The 26,504-nt window shown below is 34.4% G+C and overlaps 3 protein-coding genes across 4 annotated transcripts in view; 1 reads left to right on the forward strand and 2 right to left on the reverse strand.

The window, feature by feature from the left end:
- LOC100742698 (97 kDa heat shock protein) overlaps window positions 1-6,005 on the reverse strand; it is a 9,358-nt gene extending 3,353 nt beyond the window's left edge. Inside the window, exons 1-9 of one of the 2 annotated variants that reach the window (XM_003485863.4) lie at window positions 5,661-6,005; window positions 4,347-4,545; window positions 3,595-3,951; window positions 3,143-3,464; window positions 2,786-3,041; window positions 2,570-2,700; window positions 2,221-2,486; window positions 1,747-1,854; window positions 352-477 (exon numbers count right to left, since the gene is read on the reverse strand). In XM_003485863.4, the coding sequence (XP_003485911.1) occupies window positions 352-477; window positions 1,747-1,854; window positions 2,221-2,486; window positions 2,570-2,700; window positions 2,786-3,041; window positions 3,143-3,464; window positions 3,595-3,951; window positions 4,347-4,545; window positions 5,661-5,776 (1,881 nt within the window). In that variant the 5' untranslated portion in view covers window positions 5,777-6,005. The remainder of the gene's footprint in view (window positions 1-351; window positions 478-1,746; window positions 1,855-2,220; window positions 2,487-2,569; window positions 2,701-2,785; window positions 3,042-3,142; window positions 3,465-3,594; window positions 3,952-4,346; window positions 4,546-5,660) is intronic. The other variant, XM_012394447.3, reaches the window with a different exon arrangement.
- A 792-nt stretch (window positions 6,006-6,797) lies between these two features.
- On the forward strand, window positions 6,798-9,942 carry LOC100742817 (caseinolytic peptidase B protein homolog). The gene is made up of 10 exons (XM_003485864.4): window positions 6,798-7,406; window positions 7,490-7,542; window positions 7,602-7,791; window positions 7,892-8,142; window positions 8,222-8,312; window positions 8,398-8,605; window positions 8,700-8,832; window positions 8,913-9,125; window positions 9,205-9,502; window positions 9,578-9,942. The coding sequence occupies exons 1-10, from the start codon at window positions 7,055-7,057 to the stop codon at window positions 9,718-9,720; spliced, it is 1,932 nt and encodes a 643-aa protein (XP_003485912.1). The 5' UTR covers window positions 6,798-7,054; the 3' UTR covers window positions 9,721-9,942.
- Window positions 9,943-11,836: 1,894 nt separating this feature from the next.
- LOC100743294 (synaptotagmin-6) overlaps window positions 11,837-26,504 on the reverse strand; it is a 99,479-nt gene continuing 84,811 nt past the window's right edge. The window contains exons 3-10 of the mRNA XM_003485868.4: window positions 21,650-21,713; window positions 20,694-20,937; window positions 19,584-19,820; window positions 19,206-19,301; window positions 17,558-17,831; window positions 16,690-16,923; window positions 16,200-16,364; window positions 11,837-12,915 (exon numbers count right to left, since the gene is read on the reverse strand). Of these exons, the coding sequence (XP_003485916.1) occupies window positions 12,730-12,915; window positions 16,200-16,364; window positions 16,690-16,923; window positions 17,558-17,831; window positions 19,206-19,301; window positions 19,584-19,820; window positions 20,694-20,937; window positions 21,650-21,713 (1,500 nt within the window). The 3' untranslated portion in view covers window positions 11,837-12,729. The remainder of the gene's footprint in view (window positions 12,916-16,199; window positions 16,365-16,689; window positions 16,924-17,557; window positions 17,832-19,205; window positions 19,302-19,583; window positions 19,821-20,693; window positions 20,938-21,649; window positions 21,714-26,504) is intronic.

The following is a 26,504-nucleotide window of genomic DNA, read 5'->3' on the forward strand; positions in this document are numbered from 1 at the left end:
ATGTTTACTGTCGCGTGCCGCTACAAATATTTCTTTTAAGGAGAGCTATAGAATTACTCCATACCTTTGTTAGGCAAAGCGTTCATCCCGTGATCGCGGCTACGTTCGGCGACAGGCTGTCGCCTCAAGCCCAAGCTCATTATCACAAATCTCGAACAAATACAATCGGATCGAAAGACGACAATTGTTTAATTACGCCTACGATAGAATCTAGATTACGGTGTTAGGGGATTTTCCCGAAGTTCCAAAGGGAAGGCTCCGATGTCCTTTCATCTCCGACATATTAATATAGAATATACGAATTATAAAAAATGTACTAACAATTAAATAAACGTAATAAACATAATTTACCTCTTTTTCCAATGCGGCATCTAAATCACGCTGAGAAAGTCCGTATTCACACATATCCACCGGTAAATCAATGGTACGAATAGGAACTTTCTTTTTACCTTTACTTTCGTCATTTTTATCGTCGCCCTGCAAAAATAATAAGATATCCAAATGAAATATTTTTATCTATCTATACATATCTACAATTTATATTAAAATTTATTTTTTTATTATTATAAATACTAACGAAAGAAATACATATAAAACATTCTATGTTAATTCTTTTATCTAGCATTCATAAGAACATTAAAAATGATTTCTTATTCTTAATGTAATAATTCGTAATCACACACAATAGAATAAAATAAATATAATAATGTCATAATAAAACTGAAATATTTTAAACCAAGGCACACAAACTGGAAGTCAGGTGATGATAGAAATGAGTAGAGGATAAAGAGGGGCATTATACTTATGCGAGCAGTTTTCAATTCGTCTTACTTCAACTTCAAGATATATTACGTAGTTATATAGAAAAGAACATTCACATAAAATATGCGAATCGAAAACCGAACCGCATTGCCTGCCTTCACAATTTTAGCACATTGATAGCTATTGCATTATAAAAAGTTACTGTCTCTTTTCCTTCTGCGACCCAGTAGAAAAGTAACTGAGCAAAGACAGACAGCACGGCGTGACACAGCTGTATCTTGGACCCATATGCATCGTAACACTTTGCACGAGATTATAATATGCATATGTTTATATTGATAATCGTTTTCAAATTAAATATTCTGACTGCGTTATTTTCTCTTATACGTTGCTATTATTAACCGAGTTTGCAGAAGAAATCGACACAGACTTAAAACCTTTGAATATAACTAAATATCATGCACTAAAGAAACTACAATGTGTAGGAAACTTCTAGGTCATAAATAATTTATATTAGATATACACGAATCAATAGAATTTGATTAATTTATCAATGTATTCGAAATATTAAATAAGTATAGGGACATATCACAAGCAATTACATTGCAAACGAACCTAACATTTTCAGATCTTAGTTCTTTTAAAATGATAAAATGTGCTTAAGAAAATGTTTTTTCTTTTTTCTTTTTTTTTTTTTTTTTCCATTTTGAGACAGTGAATAGTAACATATATAATACGTAGTAGCACGCGAATCTCATATCATGCAGGACATTTCATTTTATGATTACAATGATCTTATAACAAGTAATTGACGATGCTGACGTGATGAAAGAAATAAAAGTCTTATGCCACTTTTACACGCGACAAGGTATTCGTGTAACCATCGATGACTTATAATAATAGAACAACCTAAGCAAAAGTCATAAATTATTGCACATGTTTCAGTTAACATATGGGTCCAAGTAATGATAGTGTGTCGCGTACCGAGCTGAGCCAAGAGAGAATCCTGGAGGAGTAGGAAGGGGCAGAACCCCCCGCACCTCTTCCACCATCATCAGCATCTGAGTTCCGTCGCGTTTTATCCATGCTCACCTAAACCACAACAAACTCACATAGTCATGCATCAGACATTCAAAGCATGAGTACTGTTCTTCTACAAAAGTGTATACCAAAGAATGAATTTAATGAGTTTCCATTTAATTTACACTTCGTTGTAGTATAATTGTTATTTATGCAATAAACCTTTTTTTTTTTAAGTATTATTTTATTGGACATACCATTATTATTTAGCTCAACAAACAGTTAGATAAACCTGACCCTAAGTTAATATAATTTTATGAATGTATTACAAAGTAAATGTTATACTAAATGTTAATATTATTACACATAAGTTGATAAAAAACGACCTTGAATACATATAATTTGAATGAAAGGTGAAGTAACAATGAATATACATACTTCAGGTGCTGGTGGTTCATTTGCCTGTGCTTCTTGATCAGATTTATCTTTCCTGTCTTGCTGCTGATCAACGTCCATGTTATTTTGCTGTTGCTGCTGTTGCTGTTTCTCTTCTTCTTCTTTTTCTTGTTGTGTGAGTTCACGTTTCTCGATCAATGAAGCCGACACAATAGTAAGAATTCCATTCAAGTTTATCCTCACTTTTACTTTTACCTTCGACAATTCACCTTCTGGCGTTGGCTTTACATTCTTTATTGTGTATGTACCTGTAAAAATGTTGTTTATATAGTAAGCTACTGTTAAGTAATAAGAAAGAATTATTAAATAATAAAAAGAATTAAATGCTTACCAACGTGAGTTCGAGGATATGATGCTAATGGCATAGTATAACTTGCAGTGAGTGTAAATGGATTTGATCGATAAAATGTCAACGTTTTCGAGAATGGTACAGAATGATTGTGTCCAAAGATCTCCATTTCACTAAAATAATAGCACAAAAATCAGAAAAATGTGTCCTTATTTAAATATCCTTAATATTATACATAAAATGCGAATATTAATGTACCCGTCTTCCCCTTGAGTAGGATCCCACGTTAATTTCAAGGGATACGGTTGAATATCAGTTACCGAGAAATCACGAACTCTAACAGCGGGACTCAACATCGCGCACTGAAGTGCGCATCCTCGTGAAACCGCCTCATCTTGATTTAATGTCATAGATACAGTACGACCAAACACTTCTTCAACCAACCGTTTGATAGCAGGAACACGACTAGAACCACCCGCTAATTCAACTGAATGAATGTCTTCCAACTTTAATTCTACGAAAGGTATTGCAGATTAATATATAATTAACGGAAAATATATTTTATGCAAAATTAAACTACGTGTGTAACAACATTAAATGCAAAATAGAACATACTAGAATCTTCAAGGCATCGACGTAAAGTGGATTCAACGCGTTTAAATAAATGTGCACACATTGCTTCCATATCTGCTCGTTTCATTTCACCATGTACATCCTTCTCATCCATAAAACATTCAATATTAAGAGGAAGCATCGTTGAATTGGCTGACATTTGTTTTTTCAATTTCTCTACTTCTGCTAGTAGTCTTATATATGCACGTGGATTGTTATGCGGATCAATATTATAACGTGATTGAAATTCCTTACAAAAATGTTCTGCTAAAATAGAATCTATATTCCTTCCACCCAATTGACTATCAAAAGTACTAGCTATCATCTAGAAATAAAATATAACATTTATATAATATGTACGATTATATCATAATAATTTTATTGTTTTTGCAAGTATATAACTATTAATACCAGTTAAGATAATTACTACTAAGGTAATAAAAATCATTACATACCTTTAGTTTTCCTTTGTGGAATGCACAAATGCTTACTTGTAAGCTTGCATAGCCGCAATCAACAAAGACTACATTTCTCGGAGGTGCATCAGGTGCTGGTAAATCTTGCTTATAGATGCCATAGCACAAAGCAGTAGCTGTTGTTTCATTAAATAATCTAAGAACATTTAAACCAGCAATTCGTGCAGCATCAAGCAATGCCTGACGTTCAGCTTGTGTGTAATATGATGGAACAGAAATAACGCAGTCATTAACAACAGTTTGAAGAGCAGTTTCAGATATATCTTTTAATTTTGTAAATAACATTGCAGTTATTTGCTCAGGTGAGAAAATGTGTTCCTCTCCTAAATATTGTACCTAAAATTTAGAAATAAGTATAAATATCTTTGCTTTGTACTTGTTACATAATTACTTTTATCATTATAGTTTTTATTGTACAAATTATATATGATATGATTCATCGTGTTTTAACTGCTCTAAAGAGATATAAATAAGATATGAGTCCCTATAAATGTGAGAAATCTGGCACAATGCCCAGATTGAATCTAAGTAACGTCTAATATCACATTAAATAATTACAAAAAATCATATTATTTTCCCATAACATTTTGACACGTTAATACAATAATTATTACAATCTTATAAAATAGCTATATATGTTATGAAATATTAGTAACATAACCATAAATCATTCAATTTTATTGCTGAGATATAATAGAAAGGAAATAATTCCATATCTAAAAACAACTTACATGTATACCAATACTTCCATCTGACTGATGAGTTACCTTAAAAGGTAATGTCTGAAGCTCTCTTTGTACCTGTGGGTCATTATATTTTCTACCCAATAATCTTTTAAATCCATGAATGGTATTTTTCATATTGGTCACCATCTGATTCTTAGCAGCTACACCAAGAATTCGATTTTTCCCACTGAATGCTACACATGATCTAAAATCAATATTTATATAAATACAAATTTCACCTACCACAGCATGCATAAAATTCACATAATATTGAACAAGCATGTGTACATCATACAATATTCTACATAATTTCTAGAATAATCTAATCATCCTGGAAGTCTGCTTTTCATACTGAAGTATATATATGTTAAAGAACACAAAAATTTTCAATTTTCAATTTATTAATTCTCTCAGTAAAAAACCTAATAAAATATTATAGATTATAAAATTATGAGAGGAGAAATTAATAATAAAACACCTATATACATGCATGAAAAATATCAGTTTTTTTTATTTTAAAAACGTAAATTTTAATAACATGACATTTATATAAGAACAGAATTAATAAAAATAAGTTATATTTAATGTTTTAACAATTAATAATGAAAATATCAAATTATTACATACACTTTAATATCTTTATTTTTACAGATATTTCTTTTTCATATTTTATTAGATATTAATATTAGATAAAAAAAAAAATATAACAAATATCATAACAATTTATTTATGTAGTAATACAATTATCAAATACTATCGATCTACAAACAAGTAATACATATAAATTCGTCATGTTCGGATATAAATTTCGATAACTCAAACGTAAAAAAAATAACAATTCGTATACATTTTGTACACAAAGAAACTGGGAAAGTAATAGTAGTAGTGGTAATAGTAGTAGTAGTAAGTAGTAACGTCACGTTTTATTCACTACATTTATTCTGACTTAAATCGATTGTTGATTCCGTTTTACATGACTACGCCAAATTCAAATAAAGAAAAAATAGCTCGTGGACCATAACTACATTATGGACTTTTTTGTACTTCTTAGTCATGTGAAAGTAAGCGGGTATGCTTAAGTAGATAAAACGATTTGAACATAAATGGCAATGATCGAATACCGCATCATCTACTTTACATACTACTTGTACAGAAATGAATTATGTATTACTACTTTTAAATTGTTCTACTATTTTTACGTAAAATTTTCACGTAAATCAGCGAAACAAGAGAAATACTCGGAGATACCGGGTGAGCACCGGTATCTTTCTACATAAGAGAAAAAATTAGGTATCGATTATTATAATAAAAGAAACTTACGGTGTATTTCGAAGACTGTAATCATTAGCTATAGTTTCAATGCCTCCCGCCCGTGCTACAGCCACATAACAGCTTTCGTTACCAAAGTCAATTCCGATCACGGACATAGCAGCCATGGCTGAGACTGGGTACGACGTTTTCTTTACGACACTGAATAATACTATCTTGCGTAAATCAAAGATTAAACGTTGATCCTGGACAAGGATGGACGATTGATTGATAGTCGTATAGATTTCGCGTTAATAATTATCGTGTACGGTGGATAAATTCTCGCTCTACACTCACGCAATAGTCTGAACGAAATGCTCTCCGCACGGTAACTGTGATTACTTCTTTCTGCTAACTTCTGCTGAAAATTCACCAATCATGGCGCTGCGGTATACGATTCCTATTGGTCAGTCGGCTGCTCTGGAACATTCTGGAATTATGCGCCATTGGAATTTTCCTCTTAGACATAGTCAGTTTCATTTCTCGAAGGATCGAAAATAATGGATCGATATACAACATTATTTTGCTACAAATTACCATGTCTATATACAAATAATCGATTAGAAGAATTTATGCTATTACATTTTCTTTCTCCCCGCGTATCGTTTCTCGCAGATTTTGAATTTATATATAGCAAATTTTGCGCACGAGTATGATTGGTTTGCACGACTGTATGTCTGTTGTGAAACAAATTTTGAATTACTGTAATTGAATATGTTAAACAACGTCATTTTACAAATTTTTACACCGTTACAATTTTTTGATTATAGTAAAGTTATATGTGGAATTAATGGGTGATATTTCGTAATATATATATATATATATATTATATATACCTACATATATATATATATATGTATATATATATATGTATATATATATATATATGTATATGTATATATATATATATGTATATGTATATATATATGTATGTATATATATATATATATATATGTATATAATCACACATATATTACAATTATTACTATTACATAGAATTCTAATTGTAAACATTATATGTATATGTTATATTTTATATGTATGTGCAAACTGTGTGTTATGTTCTAATAAAATTACTTATGTCGACTATATTTACGTATATAATCAGGAGAAAAAGTTGCTTCCTTAAGTATGTATATATTATGTTGTACGTCAGTCTAATTTCATAAAATGTTGCATGTTATGTCGCGTTTGTATACGAGAGCGTGGTTTAAAGCAGTCTTGAAATAAAGCGGTCAAAAACGTAAATATAGTGCGATTTGTATTACTGCATTATTATATGAATTATTGGCAGTTATTCAATGAATTCATATATCGATATACTAGTAATAAGTAGTAGATATAATCGTGTAATATAAAAATCATACGGTCCAAACGCATAAGTACATGATATCCACATCTGTAAAATGTCGCGTCTGTTTAATTTACGATTTTGTTCAATTATAAAAAAGAATAAAAATTCAACAACTCTGATGAATAAAGGAAATTTATGGACAGCAAATGAAATAAAAAGTGTATTCCATCAAAATGATAAAGGTTATGCCCAGCTCTATTGGAAACTTCAGGAACACATGTATCCATTATACAAATTTTTGGATATACTTAAATCGAAGGAAATTCGTCCTTTATTAAGAAGAATGAAAGTCTTACGAAATAAATATGACATTAATGATGAAAAAAAAAATTTCAGAAACATAGGATTTATACTGGGTGGTATTGGTATAACCATAGCTCTTTGCGAAGCCAAAAATCACAGAGGTATATATTATTAAAGAAGATATGTCTTTGTATATGTAATTACATGGAATAAACATCCATTTACTATCAATATTTTTTATTAGATAAACAGTTTTTTCTGGCTGCAAAATATGGCAATATTCGAGAGTTAACGAATGTGAGTATAAACAGATATTTCATTACAGTATCAATTACTAAGAAACTGTTGGTTTGTAGATTATAAAAGAAGGTATTGATGTAAATATGCGCCATCCATTAGGTTGGACAGCATTGCATCTTGCTGCTATTAATGCAAAACCAGAGGTTGTGAAACTTTTATTGAAACACGGAGCAGATGCTAATCTTCAAGATGAATTCATTAATGTTTATGGAACTGCTATAGAAAAAGGATTACATACTTTGGATGGTACAAGATTGAAACAAATTATAATAATTAAATAAAAATGGCATAGTTGTATATATTATTCATATCTTACAAGATATTGCATACATTTCCAAATTTCCAGTGCTCATGATAAGGGAGGAAGAATTTTGCGATCATTTGAATAGTAGGGCCACTTTCAAAGGTTTTACAGCATTACATTATGCTGTTTTAGCAGACTCTAAGCCTTGTGTACAAGCATTATTAGAAGCAGGAGCCGATCCAACAATGAAAAATGAATCAGGACATAGAGCAGTAGAATATGCTAAAGATGGAGAACTCAAAGAAATGCTTATAAAACGTGCGATAAAATATGATGAAATAATGAAGGAAAAAGTACATATGATTAAAATCAAGCTTTGATTTTTATATAGTACTATTTTTGATCCATTTTTTTGCCTGATATTGTAAACAGGAATTAGAAGAACGTCGTAGATTTCCACTAGAGCAACGTTTGAGACAGTATATCGTTGGACAAACTGGAGCAATATCTATCGTTGCATCTAGTAAGATTTATCTTATACGCTTAATAATTTATATATAAACATAAGGCGTATATAATACTTTTTGTAATACTCTGTGTAATTGCAGCCATTAGAAGGAAAGAGAATGGATGGATAGATGAAAAACATCCCTTAGTATTTCTTTTCTTAGGTTCATCAGGAATTGGAAAAACCGAATTGGCTAAGCAATTAGCTGCATATATACATAAAAATAAACAGGAGGGATTTATTCGATTGGATATGTCAGAGTATCAAGAGAAACATGAAGTTGCTAAACTGATTGGTGCGCCACCAGGGTGAATTTTATTCCTATTTATCACGCTATATGTATATTTCAGATATTACAAACATAACCTACCAGTTATTCTTCTTTTTTATTGTATCGATTAGATATGTTGGCCATGATGACGGTGGACAATTAACAAAACTTTTAAGGAAATGTCCAAATGCTGTTGTATTATTTGACGAGGTTGATAAAGCACACCCCGATGTACTGACTGTTTTGTTACAATTGTTCGATGAAGTATGATTACTTCTGTGTGTTTTATCGAATATATGACATTAAAATATTAGATCAAAATGAAAATCTAAATATTTATTTAGGGAAGACTCACTGACGGTAAAGGTAAAACAATCGAATGCAAAAATGCAATTTTTATAATGACATCAAATTTGGCAAGCGAAGTAATCGCTGATCACGCGGTACACCTTAGAGAAGAAGCTCAACGTGTAATGGAGCAAAAACTGGATAAGAACGTTGACACAGAGGAGGATCCAGAACACATTGAAATATCTCGTAAATTTAAAGACGAAGTAGTATGTATTGATTTCTTTAAGATATCTTTTTAACATTTTTAGAACGAATTTAAAAAAAAAAAACATGTCCTCTTCACAGGTGAGGCCGATATTGAAGTCACACTTTGGTAGAGACGAGTTTTTGGGTAGAATAAATGAAATCGTATACTTTTTACCATTTTCTCAATCTGAACTTATATCGTTAGTTGTAAAAGAATTGGAAACTTGGGCAGATCGTGCGAAGAAAAGGCATAAGATAGAATTGAAATGGAATAGAGAAGTTCTGTCACTTTTAGCCGAAGGATACGACACTCATTACGGAGCACGCTCTATTAAGTACGAAATTGAAAGACGCGTTGTTAACCAATTAGCTGCTGCTCATGAACGAGGTCAATTAGGTATGTAAATTATTACTAATATTTAAAAACAATTTTTTCAAATTTTAATGAAATATTGTTTCTGTGTTTTTATAGAAAAGGGATGTTGCGTATTACTTAAAGTCAAATGGTATAAAAATGGTGCGAATATAGCGTTATCAATACGACGCAAAGGTGCGAAAGATTTTGTCGATCTTTCTACAGAGAATTTGACAACAAATGTAAATTCGACATTTTAATAGCATAAAAGATTATTGCAGGTGTATAATTTCAACAACTGTAGAAAATGTATTATAGCTTGATCTCATAGTGCGTATAAATAAAAAAATTTGGGATGTTTTGTATTATTTATTGTAGAGATGAAACAATGTTTGTAATAATAATATATGTTTAATGATGCGCGATAATTTTGAGATCCATAACGAAACAAAATGTAAATAAAAATGATAAAATCCATCATATCCGTACAAATTTTTACAATTTCTTTCTATTACACCCTACACTTCGTTTCTAATATATAGATGAAATGAAATATACGATTCTGATGGATATTAGTAGTTCTTTATTTTAAATCGAATCACGAGGATACATTACAAGAAAATATCGATTACACTTCACATTTAGGACACATTGCACATTCTTTACGACGTTAGTAAGACTAGAGACATTTTCGAGACGTGCAGAAAATCAGTTGTGGAAACTGTTTCTCTGCCTTGTTTATCGATCGCCCCGCAATACCATAAACCTTATTTCTTTCATCAATTATTATTTGTACAACGATCATAATGCAAATAGTATCATCGAGTAGTTCTAACCACTGGGAATCGCGATAGATGCGAGCATTTTTATTTGGTTTAAATATTATCGTGCAAGGCAAATTCAGGTCCGACAAGGGGGTGTCCATCTATGTATTGTATTGAAAAGTAGCAAGAAATAATCGACGCGTGAGATCGTTCTTGAAATAGGCGCATGAAAGTTAATGGTAGAAATACGATAAAAATGTAGCGTTTACGGAGATTCTGTTTCATCATTTATGATGAATGCGGAAACACGAAATTCACGTAGTCGTTACATGCCGTCACAGCTATTACAAGTATATTCGGAATGTTAGACGCGCGTATTGTATTAGACACCCAAAATGATTGTTTTATTATACGGTATACGTACAAGAACATTTTTATATGTATATAATATATACATATAAGATATATAAATATATAATATATATATATATATATCTTAAATGTGTATATAAATAAAATATGAATATATGTGTACATATATGTCTTTTTTTTTTTTTTTAATATAAATACCATGTATGTGGAATATAATAGAAATACTGTTAAGTATAAGTTAAGCGTACGATTCGGACCACGCTCATAATTAGCTAAGCGTTTCTTCCCAACAAACCTTTTTTTCATTTTCACCAACTGTTACGTGTTACGTAATCATATACCATTACATGTATATATATATATATGTTTATATAACATATATTTATATTTACTTACAACATACTTAACGAATTTTAATTTTTTCTTTTCACCAGGTAACGTTTGTCACATTATTAGTATTCTCGCAGCCAACGAATCAAAAACATTTTAATCGCTGTAATACACGTATGTACGAGCCTAAAATATTTATAAGTACGGCAGGTTCCTTAGTCGAACTCTCTTAAATTAACAATAAATAGATATAAGCTCTGAAATTTTCAAAATTATCGGTATATATGATATGATAAACTTTGGTCGGAAATGTTCACATTTTCATTTGGTTTTCTTTATTTGTTTGTCCTTCCTCGTTATCTTTCGTATAAATCAGACTTCGTTATTAAATACATAGAACTTGACTTCTTGTTTCTGTATTTATCTATTTCTCTTGAACTCTTTAGCGGTGTTGTATGCCTAGCAAAAGTGTGAGAAAGGAACGTAATAAATCGAGAAATATATATTCTATTATTCAGTAGTATTTCAGAAGATCCGTATTTAAGACTTGTGTCTGAACGAACGTTACACGATAATAGTACACGCGACAATTTTTTTTGCATTTTCTGTTGCTGCTTATGTACTCGTAAATAATTACGACATTAACAACGATAACGCGATTATACTATATTTATCGGAGGAGAATCGTTTTCATTAGGCTTTCGGTTCGTTTGTAATTATTCAATGGCGCATCCACGCACGCCTTGTACTTCTCTGAGGTCAGTTTTGTTGCATAGTACAAACTTAGGCCTAGGAAGTACATATGTATGTATACTAGTCTGAAATCACCGGAGTGGTTTCAGACTATAATAAAAATCACATTAGGACTAGAAAAACATATCATTTACCAAATTATTCATCCTTTTCTCTCCTGTCTTTTAGTTGTTTTTTTTTTCTTTTTGTTCATTTTTACCTTTTATCCTATCATCATCTTATTTACTTATAGTTGAAATCACCCTTCGAACGTCTTATCTTGAAATTACTTCGAGCAAATAATTTCATTACTGTACTGTGTAACGGAAAGTACGGTGATGTGTTTCTTATCATTTGAAGCACGATTATCTACTATCACTCATATTCGTTACCACGAATAGAATAATTATCTTGCTGATTGTGTAAGGTACATTTAGCCGCCAGTAGAAACAAATTATACAAATACCAAATACAAATACGTAGTGTGTATATACGAAACGATTGTCTCCTCCATACGCAAATTTTTCTCCTTCTTCCTTCCTTCAAAATATTCTCCCATCCACTTGCTGTGACACGATTCCCTGTTTATGAATAAACGAACTGTTTATCTCACAATACGTACCATTTCCTCTAGGTTAGACGATTCAATCTCGAAGGTCATAGTAAACCTACGGAAAATCTGGTACAGTGAAATATCGTATTAATAGATTCTCGAGGATCGAGGGACATCGATCCTTGCGATTCGCTGAAACGGACAATAACGATGTATTTTTTTCGCGGTTTTCTTATTCGTTAGTGGTCTCGAGTACATCCATAAAAGCGGTTTCACATATATAACACTGCTACTGTCGTTTACATATACCATTTACCGATTATTTATCCTATGCTTTTTGATTGTACTCTTCCCTTCGCAATCCGGCAAGGAAGCGAAACAAAAAGGAATAAAGAAGAAATTGTGTCCACGTTCCCATAAAATGGCCACGTTTTGTTTTTTTTAGAAAACGGTACGCGACGAACGTAACATCGATCGATTCTTTTGCTTTTCTACTCCTTTCTCTTCTTCTGTTTCTTTTAGTGTAACGTGTGCCACATGTCGATGGTTTTCCTCGGTGATTGAGTCATATGAAGCCAGTGCTCTCTTCCTTGACTTCCGCTTCCTTCCACTCCCCGAATCACTCCTGTGGCTGGACCAACGATACAGGAACCGACGATCACGTTCCCTCCGATAAACTCGTTGCTCGAGTCCATCACACATACCTTGCGAAAGAATTAGTTCAATTATTTTATCAATTTGAATCTTTCCCATTTTTTCTTTTCTTTTTTTTTTTTTACATACGATGAAAATGTTTTTCAGGAATATACTCCGAGTATCAAAATCGATGGATGTAGCAATTAGATCTATCGATATCTCGTCACTGGGTTCAATCCGTTTCCAATAATGATGTTTCGTTTGATGAACGATGAATCGCTATTTGTTCGTAATATAGAGACTTGCATGTTAGAGTCGCAAGGACTACTTTTGCAAATTTATTTCCTCCATTTAACTTTCTTCCTATACATCCTATACATCCTATACATCCTATACATCCTATACTTCCTATACCATTACATTTCGTTTTACTTCAGAAAATATTTACAGATTTGTGACAAGTGTTTGAGAATGTACTCTCCGTTCCATCGTAAAAGTTTCAGCGAACAACAAATTTTCTTTCATCTATGAATAGCCTTCTAAAGATCTATAAATCTTTACTATCGTTGTACGATATATATCTGATCATGCATATTCCACGAGCTTCAAAATTTTAGAGCAAAACGTGATCACGCGAAAGAAAAGATAGCGAGTCTATAAGACTATTCTGAAGTTTCCAATCGGCTGGAATTGCCTATTTTGCAACGTTGGATCGGTCGCTTGACTCGAGAATCATCGTTGAGGATTTTTACAAAAAACCACGGAAGTTCATCGATATTCAGTCTAGACTCGTCGTACGACTACGAAGGTCGCCTCTTTCTTGTTTGCTCTTTTTCTCTTCGAGGCTTTTTTCCGGACGCGACAGAACGCTCGTCGATAATCGCGACCGACATTTCGCCAACTCGCTATGTAAACACGCGATTTCACGAAGCAAATAAATTCTCTATTCAACTAGTACAGGTTTCCACAAGGATAGTATAAGCAGGAACTTCTGTTTTTCGTTATTACTAGCGTAGCGTTTAGCGTAGACGAGAGACGCGATATCGCTGCGGTTTTGTAAATCACACATTTGACCGTTCAATTTACCATTGTTAATCCTGTAATACAATAGTAGGTCTAGTCCACGTTCTCTACTTATTTTTTCTCTCTCTGTATAGTTTTAAGAGACGACTGGTCGGTTCTACGGATGCTTCCTGATTGTCTTTCTTTCTCTTTTTCTTCTTTTGCATGAAAAAACTATTTAACCGTAGCGCTACGTTTGCTCAACGTGGTTGTTATACGTACGTATACGTTTGTTAACAGATCATCTTTTGACAAAATCATCATCTTGCAGAAAGTACTATTATGATTATAGAATGACGGTAAATACGATATAATCTTTGCTAACCGAAAGAGAACGACATATAAAATAATAAGAGATCCCTAAATAAAGCAATCGTTATTTAGTATTTGAAAGATTGGTGAGATCAATTCGAGTGGCAAGTTAATTCGTTTCTCATAATTGTTAGACTAATGAAATTTCTTTATTTATGATTATCGGCTTGTGTATACGTTTCAATACGATCTTGTAGTTTTGCAGGATCTAAGATACAAATTTGTCACTGCTGCAAAATTTCACTAACGACTCACGTTCAAAGTCTATATCCGCCGAGTAACAAATAAAAACGTATCGATGAAAATTGTTCACGACCGAAGTTGCGAGAATTGATCGGAATTCAACTCTACGAGGATCCGGTGTTTTCTAAATTGTTGCTAGGTTTTGTAGGCGACCCTATGATGTAAATCAATAACTTGTAATCGACGGAACTCGTTTATAGTTGGCAAGGTTGCGTGATCCCGAGAACAATACTGCAGAGTTTTACGTTTCGTGGAAATGGCTGCGGAGGCATTGCTTTCGAAATATTCGATGCAAAGCAGATGGTGTCTATCGCGTGTAAAATAACTTGACTGTATTTTACAAAAGTACGCACATACATAGAAATAAGGAACTTTGTATTTAACGAATATCTTATGAATATTTTACGTATATCTTATGAAAAAGTCGTACTCGGAGCTAATTATTCGTGAAACGAAATTTTTGAATATCATTTTAATTTTTATATCGTTTGAATATCATTTAATTTTAATGGAATTCGATACTTTTAGTTAACTATATCGATATCTATAGCGATAGCCTTATTAAGGTCAAAAAAGGATGGTCATTTTTTATTCTTCTATACTTAATTTAAGATAGATTCGTCGATATTAAACGAAACAGATGTTATTGGAAAATTGTTCGAAATGCACAGGACAAATAATGTCAAAATAGAAATAGCTGATACATACATACATGACTATATTGTAACTTTGTTCCTTTCTTTTTTTTTTTGTTTCTTTTTTTGTTTTTTTATCACACTCGAATTACAGAAAAATCGAACGTATACACGTACTATGCCAATACGTACGTCGATTATCGAACAATTTTAATATCTCGAGCTACTAAACAAAGTTGCAAAGTGTGTTGAATTTTTTCGTTAATACGATTTTTATTTTAATTTTCACACGATCTTTGACGAGAAGGAAAAAAACGGCGAGCTACGTTTCGCAACATAAAAATTGAAAATTAAATTTTTCCCATGCTGCTGAAAATGTGATTTTTCTCTCTTGTTACAGAGAGCCGTATAATATAGTTCGAACGCTCAGCCTCGTGGAATTTTGTTACGCATATCAATACACGAACCGTTGATTTAAATAATATTTTCAATGGGACAACCCACCGACATCTGACAGTGGTCCAGAAGATAAATCGTGTGCCTCGAATTCAAGACTCTTTTTCGAATTAATTAATATCTTTTTAATATATTTAATATCTTTTATTCACCATGTGTAATAATAGATTATTCTATACGAAATTGCAAGTATGTGAAAACTTTAATGGAAGATCGATATAATCGTATTATTTTCCAACAATAAGATAAGATAATCGAGGAAACGATTCATAAAATCTGTATTTATTAAATGCATAGGATTTTGTTTCAAACAAATCTCCAAGGTTTTGTGAAAGAAAACAAGAAAATTTCAGTCGCATTTCCCTGTTAGTTCAACAAAATTTTGCTCCGATTTTTGGTTTAATGGAATAGCTTTTTATAAAATGTCACAGATACAACGAAATTTACGAAAGGCGACGGACATTATATCTTTGAATCAGTTTGATTTAAATTATTCCTCCGATATGAAATCGATATGATCTTCGTGTAAAACACTTTGAAATTGCTCCTCACCAGGACAATGGTTTTATTTACTCGACGATACGAGAGCCTGCATTACGGTGGAACTAGAAAAGCTTGATTAAACACGTTGCACGTATATCTACCTCGATGGCTGACGATGCAAGATAGTTGGCAGGAACATTAAAGGACATTGCCTCGTTCCAAACGGGACTGGTGGTCGCTTTTCTTACAGCAGTTTTCTTCTTCTTCACCCTCTTCTCTCCGCAAAGGAGATTTACTTTCACGAAGGAATCTAAGGTTTCTTTGTCCTGCGTAACACAATCAGGCGCGTCACGTGGAATATGAAAATGCTCAAATTGTCGATATCTTTTATGACGCAAACGAACGACAGCAAGAAGAGACGTCAATTTCAGAGATCGATTAAAAACGGAATCAGCAATCAAACGAAACGATACGAAACGAAACGAAACGAAACGAAACGAAACGAAAATGATTAACGTTTTAATAGTCGCACGAACCAAAGTTAAGTGACAAAAGTTGATGGGAAAATTAGAGGACGAAAAGTAGAACTAAAATATTACTAAAATATGTAAATAAAGTAACAAGGAAATTTGGTAAATTCGATCGAGTTACCTGTGGTGGAAACAGATTTCGCGCCTTCAAAATCTGTACTGTTAATCGTTCGGCACTGGGCAGATAAGAGAGCGACAGTAGGACTTCTTGAATTTGTTCGGGTGGCTTCCGTTCACGTTCAATGTCTCCCCAAACTTCTTCGGTCGAGGTAGGAGAATCTAATCGTAAAATATTTAGCGGCACTTTGACAGAACCTACTATGTCATTCCTGGAGAAACGATCGTAATCGAGCACCTGTCAGACAGAAAAAGTTTGACTCGATTAAATCACCGATTTTCTGGTGCGCGTAACGTGAAAAATTTGCGCGCGTGTAATTTATAACTCGTATCGTAATAAATGTTAACGAAACATTAGCCTTCGTTGATCGAAGGTTCTGATAATATTTCTGCTATATTAGGGTCGATGACATATTACAAAAAATCTTTTCATATGCCGAAAGGAAAATTAAGAAAAAATTAAATGTCAAAAAATATAGTGTTTAAATAGAACTGTGTTTGCACCAAAGAGAGACGAATAATACCAGTACAATTTAATCGAAGATAAAGGTTTTGAAACAAAGTAAGAACCATCCGAATTTGATACGTCTGTTTCTCCATTTACATAAATCTATTGATTTCAATTTCGTAGAAACCCGATGTTTTTGCTATATCGAGATAATTTATTGCATTACGAATGTTATCAAACCAATGAAACAAACGTAACAGATTCCACTTTTTCCAACGAAATAACACACAAACGAAGATAATTGTCGCATTGTTGTTTGATTTTGATATATCGAATAAAAGTAAAAGTAAAATGGAAAAAAAATACTTGCGATATTTATTATGATAGAACTTAATAGCTAACACGGTAATAATGCGTCAATTGCCTGTAAAACTAGGGTCCTGTCTTGAAGTTCGTCGTTGCTGACGGGGAACTTGAATTGTTGGTCGAAGAACGGATTCGCCTCGTTACGGTATATCTGTGTCTGTCGTTTTCTCGAATCCACTTCAGGGCTGAGCGTCAGCTTCACGTAAGGATCGTTGAATCCTCCTTGATCACTTCCAGCCAGGTCGTGAGCCTCGATCAGGTGTACATGCAGGTCCGATCGATCGAAGTCGTATTTGAATCGCAAATGCAGCCGGCCTAAACTCTTTCCATTTCTAAAATGACAGCCAGCACGAAGACGCGCGTTATTTCCACTTCTATTCGTTTCTTATCGAACGTATCTGTATCGAGTGATCTGAATTCGAATGACACGTGTCCTCGTGCAAATGTATCGTGGATGTATGTTAAGTTGACTCGAGTTGGAGAACCAATATTAACAAGCGTAAAACCGAAGATGATATTATACACGACGATCGTTGTTTTTCTTAAGTTACGCAATATATAATTGAACGAACTTTGGCGCTCTAAAGAGCCTCGTTTAAATTAGCGAATTCCGGTGCTTGAATTGAAACGAGGCAGAGTTTGAACGAGAGTAATAAGAGAGTTTGAGAGCATATATTTTTCTTGAAGTAAATAACAAATTCCGGCAGACCGAACGTTCTTAGATTGCTTGATCTCGAGTAAGCTAATTAATCTGAACAAGATCCGATAGGGGCAAAGTGATTTCAAATTGTTCCAGCTCGTACCGATCGATGTCGTACAAATTATGTAAAATTCCATACGTTGGATTTAATCGGAACAACGTATCGCAATCAAATGGAACATAAAATTCTAAATATTTGTTTCTATTTCGAATCAAGCTCGAAATACTTATCAATCAGTTATTTTCACTCGGCGTCGAATAGGTTGCATCGTATTTAACGATAAACACGGATCTACGTGCGCACATTGCTTAGTCGTATACATTGGTACACGTTCCAATTAGCAGACGCGGTAATACGAAGAAGCATTAACGCGTTCTTTGCCTATTGACCAGGGGATTGATCATCCCCGTGTCTCGCGTTCAAGTCAAATAAAACAGCTGACTTTCGTATCAGATTGCAGTATATCCGGTAGGTGCTTATCCTTTTAGGTGCTTTGCATGTTCCGGGCAGGAATAGATGGACATGTAGGTCGTGCGTATATGCAAATATAATATGCGTATCTGTAAAGTGGGCTAAAGTTGCGTTGTGTTTCGATCGTATGAAGATATTAAACGTCCACGATAAATGATGGCGCGTAATAATAGAAGCATAACGTTTCAATGGTATCGAATGATTTAACGGGAATACGATCGCGATCCGATTATACTCCATGTTTTCTTTAACTGGTTTCTGGAACAACTGTAGCGACGTGAGTTGGCGTGTTACGAGCACGCACAGGATGTTAATATCGTTTTAAAGTTACGACCTTTAGATTTTTATACGTATACATATATACTACTGTGAATTCTATTGATTTAATCATCGAATAAAATTAATTTAATATCGATAGACTTTGTTGGTTGAACGTTTAATAAATTTTATTCGTGTTAACCGTGCTCTCTTATGTAGAAATAAAGAAGGAAAGCGAATATTTACGCGTTGGATGATAAAATCTTTTACACGTACCCTCGAGCCTTAAGATAAATAGGTCCATCTCTTCGTTGGTAAAGATCAGGTTGTATGGAACCGAGTGGTGATGCTGGGGGAGGTGGTCCACCTTCGCTGTTGCATAAAAGGAGTACATATTACGTTTCAAGATTATAGATCAAAGGTAATCCTTATAACGGAGATTTCTTTTTCGGATAAAAAGATTATATAGGTGGGAAATGATTGCGAGAAGCAAAATAAAAATCAATAATTTATTCAGCCATGCACGATCAAACTGTGATTATATCAATGGAACTTAACGTCTTTAATCGATTACGTTCAAGATTACATCGCATAGATTTTAAACGACAAATAACGATCATCGACTGATCACGGAATGATCCGGGAATACCTCACCTTGCAGAAATGCGTGATGGTGGAATAAGAAGAGGTGAAAGACTTCGACCAGCTGATCTGGAAGCTACGTGGGCAACGCTTATCGAGGAACCACCACACGAGGAGCTCACACCTGTTGCCAGAGACGACAAAGAGCTCTGAGATGGTGACGCATTGTTGCTCAGAAGACTTCCCGAACAACTGGCTGGACTCCCACAGCGTGCATCTAACGATGCTGCACGTCCAGGTGATGGTGATCTGTGCGTTTCGCAATCGAGTGCAAGGTGCGTGTCAATTCTTCTTCGTTATATAATCAATTACGAATAATATAGACGAAGATGACGGGTGCGGTGAATGGCCAATGAACGACTAATAAAAAATCGATGTTTAACGACATGTACTTTGAAACAGTGGTACCGATAACGATAACGATAACGATAACGATAACGAGCAATAATACAAAGATCGATCCCTTGTGGTAAATTAAAGACTTATTTTTATTAATTTTATCGTGGCAACTCAATTTATAAATATACCCCTGTTTAATATTTTACGATATGATAAAATTTAATCAAGTCCGATATTACTGTACTATACGGTTAATTGAGAAGTTCTTGAACGCCGTCAATATATTTCTTGAAAAATCTGTCTCGTTTAATCGAGAGTAGCCGAAAAAGCTAGCTGGCCAAACTTTTCTCGAGGATCGCTTTGTCAGATTAAGAGTTCATTAAACATTCGTTATGCCCCGACCCGTCATGCCTCGGCTATGCCCGAGTAATTAACAAGATTTCATGGATTCAACGAAAACTCGGACATTCGTCCAGTGTCGTTTAATAATTCTAATGGAAACGTTTAATTTCGATGCATTATATAACGCAGAACGTTTACCGCTTATAATTATTCGTCTGCCAAGAAAGAAACAAATAACGCGAAACGAATCTTTCATGTAGAATATAACCATATGCAGGAAAGATTTTGTCGTGCAACTTTGTTCAATCATTTCACGTCAAAATCGTTTTACATTTTATAAATAGTCTCTCGTATGCAGAGTAGCGGGCTTGATCGAGATTGGCAGAAAAAAGCTCTTTTGTGTTGTCAAGTTATTCGATTATATCTTTAATTAAATCATACCTCGAACTCCTGCTGGGTGGATAAGAAGAAGCAGCGTGCAAAGGGTCCCGATGATGGTGGTACCGTCCATCAGGGCCAAATGGTCGAATCTGGGTCGAAGTTCCAGTGCGATGGATGGACGGTCCAGGCGCACCTTCCAACGAGCTCTGCGAGCTCACCGACGAATTTCTCGTGAACAATCGTCCCATGCTTCCGGATCCGCCACCGCCGCCAGGATAGCTTCGACTTTGATGCGGCAAGCTCCCTGTTTCAGATGGTAATTAGATGTAATGTCGTTTACAGGCAATATTGACGAAGCTGGTAACGAAGCGACGATCAATGAGTCCCCGTCTACTCTATTATTACGTTCCACTTAACCTTTCGAAGACTCTCTAACACCATTGATCAGAAATTTCAGTATTCTCGCAGTGATATTTTTTTATGACCAAAAATGTGGTCGAAGCGCGGTGGACCGGTAGAACGTGAAGCGTTGAGGTCTGATACAAGCGTTGTTGTGAGTTTACATTGGTGACACTGTGTGATTTGACAAATTTACATGTATTTTTATTATAATTGTCGTATTTCTATTCTGAAATGACAGAAATCACATGAAACGAATCACACGAAAAGAATCAAATTCTGTAGCGGCACTCGACAGAAAACTTTCTAACGATTTCTGTCCCGTGTTCTGTAACGTTCTGTCTGTCTACGCAAACACCCTATCCTTCGGACAAGACGATAACCAATGATGTCGAAACATCTTCATAGCATATTTTTAACTAGCCTAAAGACCCGCTATAAATCGTAGGATTTCTCTGGCTAAGGTCCTTCATAATTTTAGAGCGTGACAGAAGAACTGGTATCTCTTGTCGATTGGTAATTTTCAATGTAAGGATGGAAGAGACTGTTGCGATATAGCGAGATCGTCGAAGATGAAAAGGTTTGTGTTATACTAATTTTCTAGCGAAGAATCTTACCTGATTCAATGACCACGGAGGAGCATGGCTGCACTGCGTGTTGTTCCTTGGCAACGTTAAACTCCTGAAACAGAATTTGTATTCGTTAGAAGCATCGTTGGAGTAGAATTTATTCGATTTCTTCCACCTGTCGTTTTGTTTCTCCGTTCCTGGATAAAACGGACTTTCTCAAAATACACGTATGTGTATTACACGCATGTAAAAGAAGTTTCTATAGAAAAAATGATGCCTCTTGCCACGAAACAACGCAATATCCCATCGCTGTCACTTATCCAATATGCTACACTTTTTTCTTTTCGCCTTTCCTTTCTATCGCAACGGTCTTCTAAATTAATTGACCATTTTTTCACTCGTAAACCCGTCCAGTGATAACTCGAATTTAAAAGAGAAACAAAGCCAACAGTTCCCTTTAACCAGCTAGCGGAACGTTTACCCCCCAACATGCAAAAAAAATGAATTTCGATTTCAAAGTTAAATTACGCGTACGTACGTGCTATCAAACGCGTTCGTGTTATGTGTGCGCCATACAATCTGGGTCAGCGTAAAAAGAAGAAAAATATCGAAAACGAAAAAAATATTGGGATGGAAAAATGGGAGAGAAGGAGGAGCACGACGAAATGCAGCAGAATGTCTGTGTTTCGATGTTGCGTAATATCGTCCGAAGGAGCCACAAAATTTCCAACGATTCGTTCAATTTCCTCGAAATATTCGACACAATTTCTTCGCACAATTTCCCACCTTTTTTCCCTGTTCCCGCTCGAATCGTGTTCCCGTTCCAAGAGATCCTGTTTATTCCTGGATCCGTAACTAAGAATTGTAACACGAATACATCGGCAAAGGAGGAGGAGGTCTACGACTCGTCTGTGTTTTTGGATATTGGCAACGGACACACTCGACGCCGGGCGCAAGAAAACATGGAAATTAATCGTTCGCTGATTGGGCACAGTCATCGATCTATTTTTAGAAAAACGTGTAAAAAATTTTCTTGACAAAGAAATTTATTTATTTCTTTCTCTTTGTTTTTTTAATGCAGAAATGTCTACTTTTTTTGTTTGTCTGTATTCATAAAATCTTTTTGGAGAGTTGAAAAACGTCTGAAACACGTGCCGTGTGTTTTTAGTGGAGAATTTCGAAGCTGTTTTTTTTATATCGAATATTAATTTTTCATCGAATCAATTTTTTGCAAACAAAATTGTTTCAATACGTTCAAGTATACGTTCAATACGTTTACAGGTTGATGTTAAATATCAGTCGATAAAGAAATAGTAAGAAAATCGTTTCGCTACATATTGCGGTATTCTATTTGGTTTTGAAATGGGGAGGCATCTAAGCAAGCATTTCCGTGGTTACGTAAATATTTCCACACAATTTTGCTACCAATTTTGCAACCTCTATACCAGGTAAATATCGAGACGTTCGTTCGATCTTTCAAATTCGCCGATAGCAAATCTGTGTACACATGGAAGGTAAGCAAATAGAATTGCGTATGTTGAAAGTTGTTCGAATAAGTTGCTGAGAAATTGCAATAAAAGAAATTACGGAAGACGGTTTCCTTAAAATACTCGCTAAATAAGTTTTGTTATATCTTCTGCAAATGTTATCTAAACACTAACGTGGATAAAATAGCGAAGTAAAGAATTGAATATTTTCCAAAACATAAAACGATATCAATGACAAATCAAAAGTTCTTTGCATTTAACGATAAAAAATATCATGGATGGAGCTAAAAAATGTTGCGAATTAAAGAATAAAGAATTAAAAGTTGATCGGTCAACCTAATATCCTGCCGTTTGTCCTACCATTTATTCTTTAGCTTAGCAACAGTTTTGGAAAAAAAGTGTATACAATGCGAGAAGATCGCGTGAGATTTCGTGCGTTCTCCGCTTTTCATCCAAACTTAAATAGATACGCGTACAATGTATAACGTCACGCGCGTGGCTGAACGAGACAAAGTCCTTTTTTCTTCGTTCCTCGTTCAATTTTTTTTTTATTACCACTTTCTAATTCCTATCGATATTCGTGCGCCCAAAGGAAATGTTTTCTGGTTGTTTCGTTATGGACCGAATCCAGGAAACTCCGAATCCAAAAAATTGAAGGAATTGAGACTGTAGAACCGGTCTGTGAACGCTACAGAAAACTCGTAAAAATCCGAATATTCTGCTCGTGAAATCTTTCTGTATTTCCGTGAATATAACTTACGAGAGGGAAGTCTTTCAGCTTTGATAAAAACCAGAAACAAATACTCTTTTCATCGCTTCGTTTATAATAATAAAGGCTTATCAGATAAATTTCTAAAAGAGAAATCATTTTTCGTTAAAGCGTTTTTATTTTACTGTCAACTATAGAACGGGGAGACTCTATTTTGATCAGAAGCAAGACTAACAGATCTATTAACTAATTTCTAAGAACAAGTGATCTGTCTTTCTGTCAACTCGCTAAAACGTGTTACCTCGTCTTTTTTAAACGACCTTTAAGAAACGTTATCGACGAATAAATGTCGCACGGTTAATTAATATTCCTTATCTGGGCGTTTCGGGAAACATCGTAGATCTTACGAGGTAACAAACAGACCGCGATCGCCGAGCAATTTTAACGAGGTCGAGGATACAAGCTAATTTCATTTCCGTTGTCACGATTCATCGGTCGAGCTTCGTGTTTTTCAATGGCGAGCCCGTCTCACTTTCTACGATTTCTAACGATCCGAGAAATATAGGATAGCTTCGTTAATTACTTCTCTGCCAGCTGACTACCACTTATCATATTTTCATACCACACTGTTTCACCTATTTGTTCACCTTTCCCATCTTTTTCCTCGTTTCCCGCTTTTCTTCGTCGTTTAACCTTGCTCCAATTTCTCCACAAAGGCGCACAGGTTCAACAGTTGCGAAGTGCGAAGAGACGTCCTGGTCTATCGATGCGTTAATTAAATTGTTTTGCCATTTCGAAACGCTACCGAAGGACGTTGCTGTTCAGAGATTATCACGGTGAAACGATTGCCAGATTGGAGAATATTGGATCGTTGAATCGTTTGATAAAATTCACCGAGAACGCGAAATCTACTTGCGAATCGACGCTTTAATTCGCATCGAGATACCGTTTCGCGAAGGATATTTCTGTCTGCTCGGGGCTAAAAGGTAACAAGAAAAATCGTTCAATTCCCAGAGCATGGCGGAGAATCGTCGCTTTTACGTATACTCAATGTATAAATGTTTCTTGGTAAATATTGTCATTGAGCACGTCGCACGATACTGTAATACTTTGACTCTACTATTTTGCCAATTGACATAGGGTTTTATTTCTTAATTGCAAGAGTAGTTAAATAATGTTGTTCATTGATTGAATTATAGATATTTTTCTAATGATTTATTTGTACAAGGATTCATCGACTTTTACTATATCGTTATACTTGTACGAAGTACGTGTTGTTATATCCCATTTGCATATAGTAAAATTAAATTTAACTTACTTAAAGTTTAGCGTTCTTTAGATAAAATGTTTCATTTCATGTTTGAAGGAATTTGTAACTAAGAAATGATCCAGTTAAGGTAAGTAAGTATAGAAATACTTTGGCTGTTTGGTTCATCGCGAGAAAGGTTATAAGTTTCTATGATAATGGAACGAATGTTTTAGAGCGGAAAAGGAGAGTTGCTTTCAAGTTTCTTTTTCCCTGTGAAATTCTGGCAATACTGCTTCTTTTTAATCGTCGCGATAACGAGCGCCAGCAAACATATATGAAAATGAAATTAGGTCGTCGTACAAATAATTTTCAACCGTAAATTAAACGTCCTGTACGCGCGTATAGAAAATATTTTCATACATAAACACGAAGTTAGATAGACAGAACTTGAAAATTCTATCGTACGACGAGTTTCAAATGAAGTTTATAACTTCCTTGATGCGTGATAAATAAACTGGAGCCTGATTCCTTCAAGTTATCGTATGTCATGTATATTGTATCTTCATTCGTGATCTCTTACTGAAAATCCACTGATAACCGTTCAAAATTCTACCGATTTTACGATGCTCTCGATTCCACTGAGTTGCGATCTGAATTTAGAGGGAGACCGCGCTACAAGTAATGGAATACACATACAATCTTATGCAATCACCTGTTGTAACGGTGAATCAAATCAGGATCAATTCGTCATCAACAAGATTAAAGCGTGTTTATAAGAATACACATAGAATAACATAATAATAACAACAACAACAATAACAAAAACAACAATAATGATAATAATAATGTAATAATAAAACAGGTTATATAAGGCTAGGTATAACACTCGCTACGCTACTTGTCTGACTAGGCGCGGCAACTATCCGCTACATTCTACTTGTCTGACTAGGCAGAGCACTCGCTCGGTCTACTCTACTTGTCTAAATAGGCACACCGTTTCTAGCTGATTTACACTACTTGTCTGACAAGGCATAATGGCCGCTCGACCTATTCTACTTGTCTGTCTATACTTATACCTACCGACACAACGGTCATAGTTGATCTACACTATTTGGCTGATTTAAAAACAACGCCCGCCTCTTCTTAAGCCTGTTCGGCTTAAACTACTTACCTGATTAGGTATATCTTTAAGTGGCGCTTGTCTACACTACACTATCGACCTGGCTAGGCATAATGGGTTACTTCATCCATATTACTTATTTAAATATGTACTTTTATTTCGCAACATAGAGTATGACACGAAACTAGCAACACGTTCAGTCGTGAAACTCGTTTATTTCATTACTATGGCTACACATACGTGTAACATTGAAAACGTAATCTACGATTTTCCTGAATCCTTAATGTACCCTGTTTATTCTACTTGTTCGACTATGCGCCCCCCCCCCCAGCGAGCTT

The sequence above is a fragment of the Bombus impatiens genome, unplaced genomic scaffold (genome assembly GCF_000188095.3).
Source record: "Bombus impatiens unplaced genomic scaffold, BIMP_2.2 scf_0089, whole genome shotgun sequence".
In the NCBI taxonomy this organism is placed as follows: Eukaryota; Metazoa; Arthropoda; class Insecta; order Hymenoptera; family Apidae; genus Bombus; species Bombus impatiens.

What these genes read in the sequence shown, in the direction of transcription:
- LOC100742817 (XM_003485864.4), top strand. Translation starts at nt 7,055, where the DNA reads ATGTCGCGTCTGTTTAATTTACGATTTTGTTCAATTATAAAAAAGAAT. An exon ending in ATATTCGAGAGTTAACGAAT is followed by an intron (nt 7,543 to 7,601) that starts GTGAGTATAAAC and finishes GTTGGTTTGTAG; the next exon opens with ATTATAAAAGAAGGTATTGA. An exon ending in AATATCTATCGTTGCATCTA is followed by an intron (nt 8,313 to 8,397) that starts GTAAGATTTATC and finishes GTGTAATTGCAG; the next exon opens with CCATTAGAAGGAAAGAGAAT.